The sequence below is a fragment of the Rhododendron vialii genome, chromosome 9a (assembly GCF_030253575.1).
Source record: "Rhododendron vialii isolate Sample 1 chromosome 9a, ASM3025357v1".
Classification (NCBI taxonomy): domain Eukaryota; kingdom Viridiplantae; phylum Streptophyta; class Magnoliopsida; order Ericales; family Ericaceae; genus Rhododendron; species Rhododendron vialii.
In genome coordinates this window covers 36004806-36016281 of record NC_080565.1, presented here as the reverse complement: position 1 = coordinate 36016281, position 11476 = coordinate 36004806, and the positions used below count along the sequence as shown (strand labels likewise).

The 11476-nt window shown below is 37.8% G+C and overlaps 1 protein-coding gene across 3 annotated transcripts; it reads right to left on the bottom strand.

Moving 5' to 3' along the window:
* Nucleotides 1-23: 23 nt before the first annotated feature.
* On the bottom strand, nt 24-10963 carry LOC131300142 (folylpolyglutamate synthase-like). 3 transcript variants are annotated; one of them, XR_009190877.1, is made up of 16 exons: nt 10664-10963; nt 10490-10555; nt 9190-9299; nt 8700-8760; nt 7196-7279; nt 6931-6987; nt 6737-6797; nt 5909-5955; nt 5666-5743; nt 4934-5098; nt 4482-4718; nt 3211-3289; nt 2291-2443; nt 1862-2022; nt 254-403; nt 24-81 (listed from the first exon to the last, which is right to left on the bottom strand). XR_009190877.1 is itself a non-coding variant. In XM_058325850.1 (15 exons), exons 1-15 carry the CDS (start codon nt 10811-10813, stop codon nt 344-346), a joined length of 1569 nt encoding a protein of 522 aa, XP_058181833.1. In that variant the 5' UTR covers nt 10814-10963; the 3' UTR covers nt 218-343. The 3 variants fall into 3 exon arrangements, 2 of the variants coding, with proteins under 2 accessions (XP_058181833.1, XP_058181834.1); XM_058325850.1 differs by lacking the exon at nt 24-81 and having other exon boundaries at nt 218-403; XM_058325851.1 differs by lacking the exon at nt 24-81 and having other exon boundaries at nt 218-403; nt 9190-9277; nt 10664-10738.
* Nucleotides 10964-11476: the final 513 nt, after the last annotated feature.

Here is an 11476-nt window from a genome sequence, read left to right as displayed (position 1 = left end):
TTTGTTTTTGGATTGATAAGAAGTTATTTTGACTAGATTGTATTTGTTGTCCTCCATTCATCTCAAATCATTTCCCATAAATCATGATCCTTCAAAATGTATCATAGCAATTTGAAATGGTGCGCGCACTATGATATTGTCAGAAATGCAAACAAAAAACCAACTCATTCCCCATGATTTTTATCGACTTCCAGAAAAACAACAGCAATGGAGGCACTTTTACTAGCAAATAGTACAAGAGATTTCACTCAAAATAAAATGTAACAATCATCGCCTTCCCTAACACAAAGGTTGCAGTTTGAACGACATTCCGAAGCAGCGATACAAACTCAACTCTCATGTCTCACTTCTTGACTAATCTTAATACATCACCCACAAGATGTAACGAACCAGTTACGAGCACCTGATAAAAGAAACCAGAGAAAAAGTCAGTACCGTAGAAGTCGATGACTTCTAAACCTCATCATCAACAACAGCAACAAGAAGATACACATTAAAGCAACATGATTTATTGACAGGTGGAATACAACATTTGTGTTTAAAGAGATGTAGTGGAAAGGCTGCAAAAGAAAGATGGCCAATTTTTTGACTATAGTCCTTTCTTTGTTCATCATAAGCTTTTATGTTATATCGAATTGTACCTAGATTAGCAGAACGATGTGATTCTTCTCACATAGAAACCGTAGAGGAAGTAGTACTCTCTGACTTTGCTAGTTGAACTCTCAGGAATCGCATTAGTAGGAAGGCAAATACCCCATTGTATTACACTTTGGAAAGCACGCTCCAAAAAATGATATACTAATATTAGTTCGGAAATTAATACATCAAAAGAGGTCCCGAAGTTTTCCTGAAAAATCAAATAGCTAAACATCTAGAAAGAGTGGAATTTTGACATTAGAAAATGTCCAAAAAATTGGTCATTATTCTCTTGGGAGTGTGTTTTGCATGAATAATTGGTACTCCCTCCCATATTGCTTGTCCTGTATTTCATTTTGGGAAGTCCCAAAATACTTGTACTTTTTTGAAAAATCAAACTAAAAGGTGTGTATTTCCACAAACTACCCCTCATAAATGATTAAAAGTAGCTTTTAATGGAGAGAATAAGGGGTATTCTTGGAAATTTAGCCAAGCTTTCTAAGGAGACATGCATTAATTGCGTGTCCCCTTGAAAAATTGGATTTCGAATACAAACCAAGCAATACGGGACGGAGGGAGTATTTTCTATTGGAAGTTTATCACTTAAAAGAAGCATGATATTTTAGGGTATGTGTCTTGTAACACATACCCTCCTGTTCCTCATTCCGATAAGATCACCTTTCGAGTAACATAACTCAGGAAGAACTCACCAAAGAGAAAGAGCAAGGAAGTCTTATTTGCTTAGGCATGGTTCCTAATTGGAGATGGTGCATATGGAAATGGAATATGGGCTGACAATGAAGACAACTAAAGGACAACACTGTTCAATTGCATGAAATAAATGAGGGATTCCTTAGTAGAACCGATCCGTATATGATTGAGATTTGAGGTGTTTTTTTAGGTGTCTAAATAGTTGTCCATTGAACCGTTCCGTGTGTATATATATATACAGTGAGCTTCTAATAAGGACCTTAAAATGAGGACATAAGTACCTCTTAAAAAGAGGACTTATGTATATGTTTATGAAACCTAAAACGTCTATACCATTGGAAGATTCCTCGATGGTTCAAACATCAAACAATCTAAAATTTTTGTTCTTCCTCAAAGATACTTGAATAATGTGGCATCCATTTGTTATCCTTTCCTAGTCGGATAAGTTTAAGGAAACATATTTAACAAACAAAAAAGTTTAAGGAAACATGTTTTCTCGGAAGTAAACCATTACCTGAAAACGAACAGACTTATTCTGCTGCACAGAGTCCCGCAACCATTTGATAGCAGTGGGAAGCGAGGGAAAAACCATGCTGCTCTCACAACTCCTAACTCCACTCTCCTTGCTTTTGTCATTTTCTTCATAGACAAGGTCTCTATCTCTGGCATCCCTTCCTATCAAATAGGAACTCATGATTTAAAGGCACACAACATATGATTGTGAAAGAATTCCATCCATGCAAATCAGAGTAGTTTCCCATACAAATCGGAGTTAAACTATCGACATCATTCGAAGTACATGAAACTTAAATGCCAACTGTTGAAAAATATGAGGAATCATACTCTTTTCTGAACAGGAGATGAATCATATTTGTTCAGTTACTCAAATTTTCATCACTTCTCCATCTGAAAAGAAAATGTATCAAAAGTACAAGTAGAGTACCTTTTTCAATGCCAATGAGGTTCTTCCATACATTTTGAAGAGTCAGTTGCCATGACAGATCAACCTGGGAATCGGTTGGTGGTAAGGCACTGGACAACACTTTGTAATATACAGATATGTTCGGTACAAAAAGCGCCTTCTGGAAGTGTACTCCTGGAATATCCAGTTGACAACCCATGAATAACACATAAAACTTTCACATAACCACAGAGAACAGATAAATGTGCATAGCTTGGAAGCTTAAAATTGTCAGCTGCCCGCTTAAAGTTTAGCTAACAGCATTTTATCCAATAGCAGGTCCTCATTTAGGGCATTTTAAGTATAAATTGCATGAACGCCCCAAATGTATCGGCTATGTGGAGCCATGGCATGGTAAAAACAAAGCAGCTATGTCCTTGTACGCTGCTTTGAAGATATGCCACATCTATTCTTCCAAATACGTGAATTGTCTATATGGGTTTTACATCCAAAATATCCATTTGAACATGAACCTTGCAAGAATATCTGGTAATTCATTTGTTCTATTTATTTGTATGTAAAACTGCCTTAACTCTCCCAAGTTGATTCAAAAGGAGTGAGGTCCTAGGTTAACGGACGCAGGAAATTAAAGTAACAGAAAACAAGAAATGTGAAGATTTAGCTAATTAGCTGTATCCCAAAATATCCTTGGACTTCAGAATAAGACGAATAAAATGTTTAGTAGTTGAAGTAGACGCGAGTTAGCACCCAATACATCTACACTTGTCCATGTAGCATGGGGTAGAACCTGAAGCAGTAGGGATTGAAATGGGAATTCAAGCATAAAAGTAACCCATACGCGCAATGATCCGAAACACCAAACACCAGGCACTAAGTCTTTACTATATCAACCCCCTTGAAGCATTGGGAATGTCCTTTAGGTATTTGCCTTTATTATTTACCATGATTAGCACATGTATTAATCAGGCACGGAAGAAGCAACTGTGGGTCCCTCACTGACATACAATTGAACAGCAATATCTGCATTTTTTCAACAAGTTAGCTCATCAGCATCCAGTTACACAACAAGTTAGCTCATAGTTACTTATAAAGATTAATCTAACTTCCAAATAATCCAAAACCGTTGTTACACACCAACATAATTTTAGAACTTCGGTGCACCGAAACAAGTAATACACAAAGTACACACATAAGAAACAGAATGTGCCTCCTTGCTCCCGGAAATGCGAGTTTAAAAACTGAGAATCATAGTGAAGAATGGAGATGGCTTCTCTATATTTTTTCATTGATTTGTAAAAGCTAGCAAGAATTGAATTCAGTTCAACTACCCATTGAAATAACAATTCATTTTCTGGCAACTATACAAGTTGTATCCCTCATTTTTCATGACCTGCCTTTGTTTATCATATCAAATCACATAAATAGCTATTCCTAGTGATGAGTTTTCAATCAAAGTGGCGTGGAAGTTCACTAAAGTGTTTGCTCCAATAGCTTATTCCAGATACTTGACATTCCAACTCAGGTTGTGCTTCTAAGCTGTCTGGCTTTGAAGAAATAACTCCCAGCTGACAATCAGGCTACTAAGTGGAGGCTGTGTATAATGCAATCGTCATGAAGACTGCTACTGTCTCCTGACTCTCTCAAACACACAAAATATGTGATGACTCATCACTTCTTTGTTCTTCATTTTCTTATTTACTACATTGTTCTCTTAAATTATGATAGCAGCAGTATAGTATGCAGGTTGGTATAACTTTCTTAAGTGCAGTGGGGATACAGCAGTGCTCCATCTGTGTTCATGTCACTCCTCGAAGTTTAGTGGAAATTATTTTTTTCCTGAATAAGTAACCCACTTCATGTTAGTGGCCAACACACTGTATACAAAGTGGATCTTATTTTATTAGTTTATGCCAAGCGGAAGGAGAGTTACATTCTTCAATCATGTGAGGTCGGCAACAACTAAATCAAACCGAATACAGAACAACCCAAGAATTAAGGGGAAGAAATAAACTCAAAACCATAGACTCATATACAGGAGAACAAATAGATAGTGTACGAGGGTGGCTGACTAGGCTAGCCCTAATTGGTTTATACAACATGGAATTTAACTTCCCTACTTCTACCAATTAGTCCTCAAAAAGATATTTTCCATATAAGCTTAAATGTCTCAAGAGATATTGATTCAACGAGATCAAAACAGTGGTTTTTATACCTGAGTGGAGTTTTCTTGTCGTTGATTGCTTGCATTTTGTTGTCTGCTTTCTCCAGTGATGGCATGACTAAACCATTTTCCACATACTTCCATGCTTTCAGGACTATGGGCTCCATCCAAATAATACAACAGATCTCCTGGGCTTTCAGCACCAATCAACCGATCAGGGACAATCTGAGCCCGTCCTTGTAAAGTAGCTGTTGTAAGCCCTTTAAGGAATTGTTCAGGCAGAGAATTCTACATCCAAGTAGAAAGAAAAGAACTAAGTCAGATATAACAAAGTCCTAAGGCTATGTTGTTAGCCATTAGATCCTCAATTTTTTCATTTCCTTCCCTTTCCATTCCACCCAACAATCCGGGTCAGACACAGCCTAAGAGTCTGTCGAATGGAAAACTATCAAGCAGAAAGATACTCGAAAGAACCTTAACACTATGCCGAGAGGAGAACTTACAGTTTGATCCAGGTAGTTGATTTCATTGTGACCGGTCCTTTGGAGCCAAGTAGAACATAAAGCAATGGCAAGACCAGCATTTAGATATTGGTGCTCACCATCCAGCCCAAGATGTAGACCATTCAACAGAGTCGCATCCAACACGGGTGCTACTTGTAGTTTTACCTGCAATCAGAAAAATTCCTCAATTCAATAAATCCATAATCTCATTCCTCTTGGCAATTATAAACGAAAATACACCTTACAACCAGTACAGCAACCACATGCAGTAGATGCCGTCATAGCTTGCCTTGTAGGAACAAATTGAAAAGGTACTTGTAGCATAAGGCCAGATAGCATAGTACGAAGAACAAGCTTATTTTCACAAAACAAATATGGATGGGTAATATTTCAGCTATAGTTAAAATAAAAATAGAACCCATGGCTGTAATTTATGCAGCTTGAATTATGGCTTGTGCCACCAAGCCAACCCTGAGTGGTCCAAGAAATTCATCAATTTGCAAAGTTTCACTTTCACCAACTGCGAGACGCGCAAGAGTTGACAGTTTGGTGGCTTTATTTTCCATTTCCCCACATGAGTAGCTTTTTTCATGCAGCTCTTGCTCTGAAGCTGGTTGAGCAAGCAAGTAAATTCACCCTTCAACTTTGGAGTTGAGCTTTGACGTTTGAGTCAGTTTTACTGCCAACTCCTGCAGCAAACTACACTAATCATTAAGTAAATCAGAAACTTACATCCAACTGGGAAGCCTTCTCTTCAAGTACACACATTGCTTCATCAGGTTGGGGCACAGTAAAGGCAGGAACTCCTTGCTGCATGGAAGATGGTCAACACAAATATGAGCTCGGAACAAAATGGAAGAGAGAAGGAGAAGAAAAATATGAAAATGACCGACGACCAAATTTGTATTGCGTGCAAGGAGCATGACCTATTGAAATACATAAAATGTTGTGAGGAACATTGTTTATGAAGACTACCTTAAAGATACCAGCCTTCTCCCCTGCAATTTCTCCAAGAGTATTTCCTGCGTACAATTGAAGAAAAGTAGAAAACTCATTTATCAACTCCTATTATAGAAGCATTTCATACACTAACTCAAACAAATGCTCCAATAAAACTCAAATATAATACAAAGTCTTCAAAATTATGAAAAACATTATAGATTGAGACATATAAGCGTTTAAAGAACGGCACGAATAACGAAAATGGACAAGCAAAATGGGACGAGGGAGTATAATTTAATATTCTCAACCACCCAAAATGCAGCCAGATTCTAGATTCCACAACTGGCAGTCTGACACCCAGACCAGAATAATCGTGAAGACAGACAGCAAATGATTATGCTTTCCAGGAAATAAGCACAATGATGTATACAAGCATGTAAACCAGCAATTCAGTCTAACAAAGAAAAGTAGCAACAGCAAGAAATCAAGTGATGAAAAAATTAGTCATAAAAATGTCTATATATTGATACATAGGAGCAAAACAAGATGCATGGTTCACATCAAAGAGTATGTTTTAACAGCCGACCTACAGGAACCCTCACTGTCTAGAAAAGCACCAGCCATGCTGTGGGACTCGTAGTAGAAGATGTAAATATCATTACTATGTTGCCTATTCTCTAGTGTGTAGTGCATACACGTATATCCGGTAATGCAAGATATGTTGAATGTCCTTACCAAATGCACAACATGTAGTTTCGCATTTCAAAAGGATAGATGAAGAACTGATTCGCTTACTCTAACAGTATAGTACAGCGTTCTAACCATGACAAATAGTTAACTATGGACATGGAACTAACTTACCAAGAATTTCCATGTGATCATACCCAAGGGACGATATACCACATACAACTGGTGTCTGTACCTGAAAAGTGATTATAATAGTGTAAGAGATGTCCAACCCAAGCACTCTATCCATCCAACAAGTGAGCACACCTCAAGTAACTAAAGTAACAGAAAATTTGCCTTCCACAGTCAATGAACAGTTATGTACGTACCACATTTGTCGGATCAAACTTTCCACCTAACCCAACCTCCAAGATAACAACATCTACCTGCAGCAAAACAGAGCATCCTTATATTGATGATGATTCTTCTTAGCTCATCCATTGGTATGAACATAATGCTTATGGTCTCAGCTCATGAGGTAGAATGAATATAAGGAATGGTAGAAGTTACATTTTCTAGTGCTATGTGATTCTTAAAGGGCAAGAGCCAAAGAAAAGGAAAGAGAGAGAAATGACAAGAAACTGCATGAGCTACCTGTTCTGCAGCAAATATTTTGAAGGCAAGTAATGCAAGGAAGCGAAAGTAAGCAGGCATAGGTATATCATCACTGGTTTTTTCCTGCATATGAACAGAAGAAACCCCCATAACTAACTGATCATAAGTACTTTCATCATTCATCTACAACTATACAGGAGCATATAGGTTTGTGTGCTTGTAGGCAATGGTTATGCAAAACAGAATTTCTAGTGTTTCCATTTCATAACTTTAAAAGGTATCAAAGGAGTAGGAGCTTGGAAAAATAGGTCAAACAATTGGCAATGACTTGACTTGTAAGCTAAAAGGTTGTCAGCCAATGACCATCAATTTCCTTAAGCAAGAAAAAGAAATAAACATAAATCAGGCTGGCTTGAAGTTCAAGAGGCCAGAGAGGTACATCTCGTCCAACAGCCCTAATGGTCATTTTGTATAGTGTATCGGCAAGTGCAATTCAAATGTAACTCGGGAAATATTAAGAGTTTTACTTTTACCAATATATTATGCAAACACAACTAGTCCAACAACTTAGACTGGCTTTGTAATTTCTACGCCAAATGCCCTAATACAAAGCTAAGACAACCAACTTGATGGCAGATAAGAGCAGGCTAGATGTTTCATCTCTTCTTTATTTTTACAACATTACATACATGCTTATGCATAAATGCACACTGTGGGGTTGTAGTAGCAGAACAGAAAAAACACACACACACACACACAGAGGCACACAATTCAAATGCATGGGCACCATTGAAATGTCTCTAAGGGTATCAGGAAGAGTTTCTTTTTAGAGAAAAAAATGTGTCAGAGGATTGCATGTCTGAGATGGGGTCAGACACAGAAAGGAACCAAAATAGTTTTATATTCAATGTATATTAAAGGGTAGTATTATACAACTCCAAAGTCCAAACAGCTACAGCCAACAAGTATACCCATATCTCCATCTCCCATTGTAGCTATTAAATTCCCCTACCTGACACAAAAACCTCTACCTCCAGAACTGTACCACATTCGGGCCACTCTTTGAGGAGAACTTGACGCATCTTGGCACTATCCATGTTAACCTTCAAGACATAACAAAACGCACCTCTTATATATTGGATCTAACTCTAGATAGCGTCCCGTTGGGTACTATATGTGAGAGTAGGTCTAAATCCAAAAGGTACTAGTTCTCTAGCTAATCCATAATAAACTATAAAGCAAGTGAAAGGGCTCCAAAACCTGTATTTTGTAAATGCCATAGTTGATAAAGCATAAACTGCTAAGCATTGACTCAAAAGCTCTACAAAAACAAGCTCATACCCATCAAAGAGAGACACTAATAATTTCTGTAGATATTTCCACAGCTTAATCTTCACTACAAATTTTACACACAAGAACATGAAGTAGCTGACAAAAATTTGAAAAAAGAACACTACAGAAGAAGGTGTACAAGGCTTGATAGCTCAGGAAAATAAGTCCATAAACAAGTAAACAACAAAAAAAGGGGTATAAAAGTGCATGCCTTTAGTGTATTCCAACACCACCAGAAATATGCGAGAAACTTCTCTTGGCATATGTCCATGCTGAAACAATTCAACCAGAATGAAAGCATTAAAACTCAAATTAAATATAACAAATAACGATTTTGGCACATTCAAAACTGAAAGTACAATTAAGATAATTCCCTATGTAGGAATAGGCCTACCCAACATGCAATGCAACAAGACAAGTATTTTCTACCGTCAAAAATTAAACAGGCCTTCACAACAGGCCAAAAAATGTAAACAGAACAAGTTGAGAAGAATCCAAAGTTTCGAGAGATAAAAAACTACTGGTTTGAGCCCTTGGCTAAAATTGATTATCAAATCAAACCAGCTACGCAACCTGATACTCAAGCTTTCACCCCTCTAAGTCAGTTCAACAACTAGAAAATGAACTGATCAGAAATCTGGGAAATGAATATTGGACCAGGACTTAAATACAGACTTGATAACAAAGGTCAATAAACCTACCCATCCAGTCGAAATCGTTCTCGGACATCAACGAGGTGAGGAGATGTGAAAAGTCCAGTGTGGAAGCCACAATTACGTAATATAGATTCTGCAAACGTGCAGGTTGATCCCTTTGTAAATCTCGTGATGGAAGATGGATCAGTATCGTTTCCATAAACAGAATTCAAAGTAATTTCTAAATATGTCAAGAACGTGGTTCTACCTGATGCAACTTCAGTAAGTCATAACAAAGAAAGATTCTAAGTGACGCACAATCATATTGTACTAAGTAAAACTAAGGAACTACTGGACAGTACATTGCACTGACTTTAAGTGAAGAAGCAAAATAAGATGTGAAACAGTTTAAGAATGACTGCCCCAACATATTAGTTGGATCTCATTGCCAAATCTTTCAAATTAAGGCAGGGTGAAGAAGGGAATCATGAATAGGTTAATGCTTGCTGATAAAACAAATATATATATTTAATTTCATATAAGAACCCAGAACCCAACAGAGTTAGCTGGCAGTGAAACAAAAAGCCAATTAGAATGTTTCTAAGAAACATAGACCTTGCATGAAAAAGTTAAAACACTACTGGTCATAACCAAACTAAGCCTTGGTTTCCTGTTCAATTGTGGTTGGATCCCTAATTTCTTTTTCCCGATTCTGCACTGTCAAGGGCTATATGTTCAATTAAATTAAGTAGATTCATAACTTTTTACCATGTCATTCCCTGTCAACTTAAGTCATCCCCTCCGACTAGCATTTCCATTAGTGGTAGTCTCGTCGCTTTTCTTTAGTGTTGTAACTACATCTCTTCGTCGACCGTAACACTCTACGACTAATGAAACATGAAATAAATTCGAGCTGTGTTACTCTTAGGGCTGCAAACGAGATGAGATGAGCCGAGCTTTTAAGTGTTCAACCTCAGCTCGTTCAAAACTAGTCTGTCTCAAGCTCGGCTTGAACTCAAGTCGAGCCCAAATAATCTAGCTCGAGCTCAGCTTGTTAAATATCAAGATGTTCAAGCTCGATTCTTTCACTAAACGAGTCAAGCTTACACAAACGGGCCGTGTTACAAGTAACTGGAGCTTTACTAAACGAGCTTGAAACTCAAGCTCAAGCTCTGCTTGTTAGAAAACGAGCCGAGCCCATAATGAGCCCAGCCTCGAGCTGCTCGCAAACAGCTCTGTTCATTGCAGTCCTAATTACTCTGGATTAGAACCAATGCATATACCATTCGAGAAATAAGCCACCACAGTTACAGCTAAACCAAATTCTTCTTTTACTCCTTACATAGAAAACGGGAAATCACACTACCTTTCCTTTGGTTCCAGCAACATGAATAACCTTCATCTTCGAAATCGGCTCCTCCAAATCCAGCATCTGCAGTTCATTATACACAGCTAACCATCGGCTCAACATAACAACAAACGTACGTACAGCAATTAAGTCATCGTATTATTACCAAATTACCAGTAATAATATAATCACCTTGATATAATCGTACAGAATGTCGAATCGATCGCCTTTGTTGCTCTTATCCGCACGGCTGCGTTTCGTTATCAGAGATGACAAAGCATCCACTGCCTCGTCATAGGGAGAAGCCCGAGGTCTGGGCGATTCATTATCCCCTTCAGCCATGTGAAAGAAGATCGATCGATAGATGGTTTGGCGTTACCGGCGTAGGTGTATGTATCCGCAGAGAGAGAGAGAGAGAGAAGAGAACGAGGAGCAGGTGAGGAACGAAAAGTATGGGAAACCAAATTCAGTTGGAAGAAAGAAGGAAACTCTTTTTTTGTCAAATTAACGAAAAAGTTTTCCTAGTACTACTACCCCACTTTTAGGCTCTGTTTGGAACTGGAGATGGAAAGAGAAAAGAAGAAGAAAAAAATACTATACTCCGTATAACGGAAAAAACGAGAAAGAAAGTTAGAAGAAATTAGAGTGAAAATTGAACTCGTTTTTCGTATTCTTTCTCTTGAAACCAAACAAGGGAAAGAAAATTTTCTAAAACTTCCCCTTCCCGTTTATTTCTTTTCATAAGTTCCAAACACACTCTTCTTTCTTTTTTTGAACGGCAAACACACCCTTAACTTTGGCTCGGGGTGCATTATAAATACAATAATTATACAGCTGCACACACTCATACAAACGCTTACACATAATCGTAATTGGAATGGATCCCACACACTGCACACCTCCATTGTGTGTGAGGCCCACCCCAATTGTTAATATGTGAATGTGTGTGGTGGTAGCATTATTATTATAAGTAAGGCAAGTGATATCACTGAGGCATATTTCTAG

What these genes read in the sequence shown, in the direction of transcription:
- LOC131300142 (XM_058325850.1), bottom strand. Translation starts at nt 10,813, where the DNA reads ATGGCTGAAGGGGATAATGAATCGCCCAGACCTCGGGCTTCTCCCTAT. An exon ending in TTGCTGGAACCAAAGGAAAG is followed by an intron (nt 9,300 to 10,489) that starts GTAGTGTGATTT and finishes AGATTTACAAAG; the next exon opens with GGATCAACCTGCACGTTTGC. An exon ending in AGAAGGCTTCCCAGTTGGAT is followed by an intron (nt 5,099 to 5,665) that starts GTAAGTTTCTGA and finishes TTCTGATTGCAG; the next exon opens with GTAAAACTACAAGTAGCACC.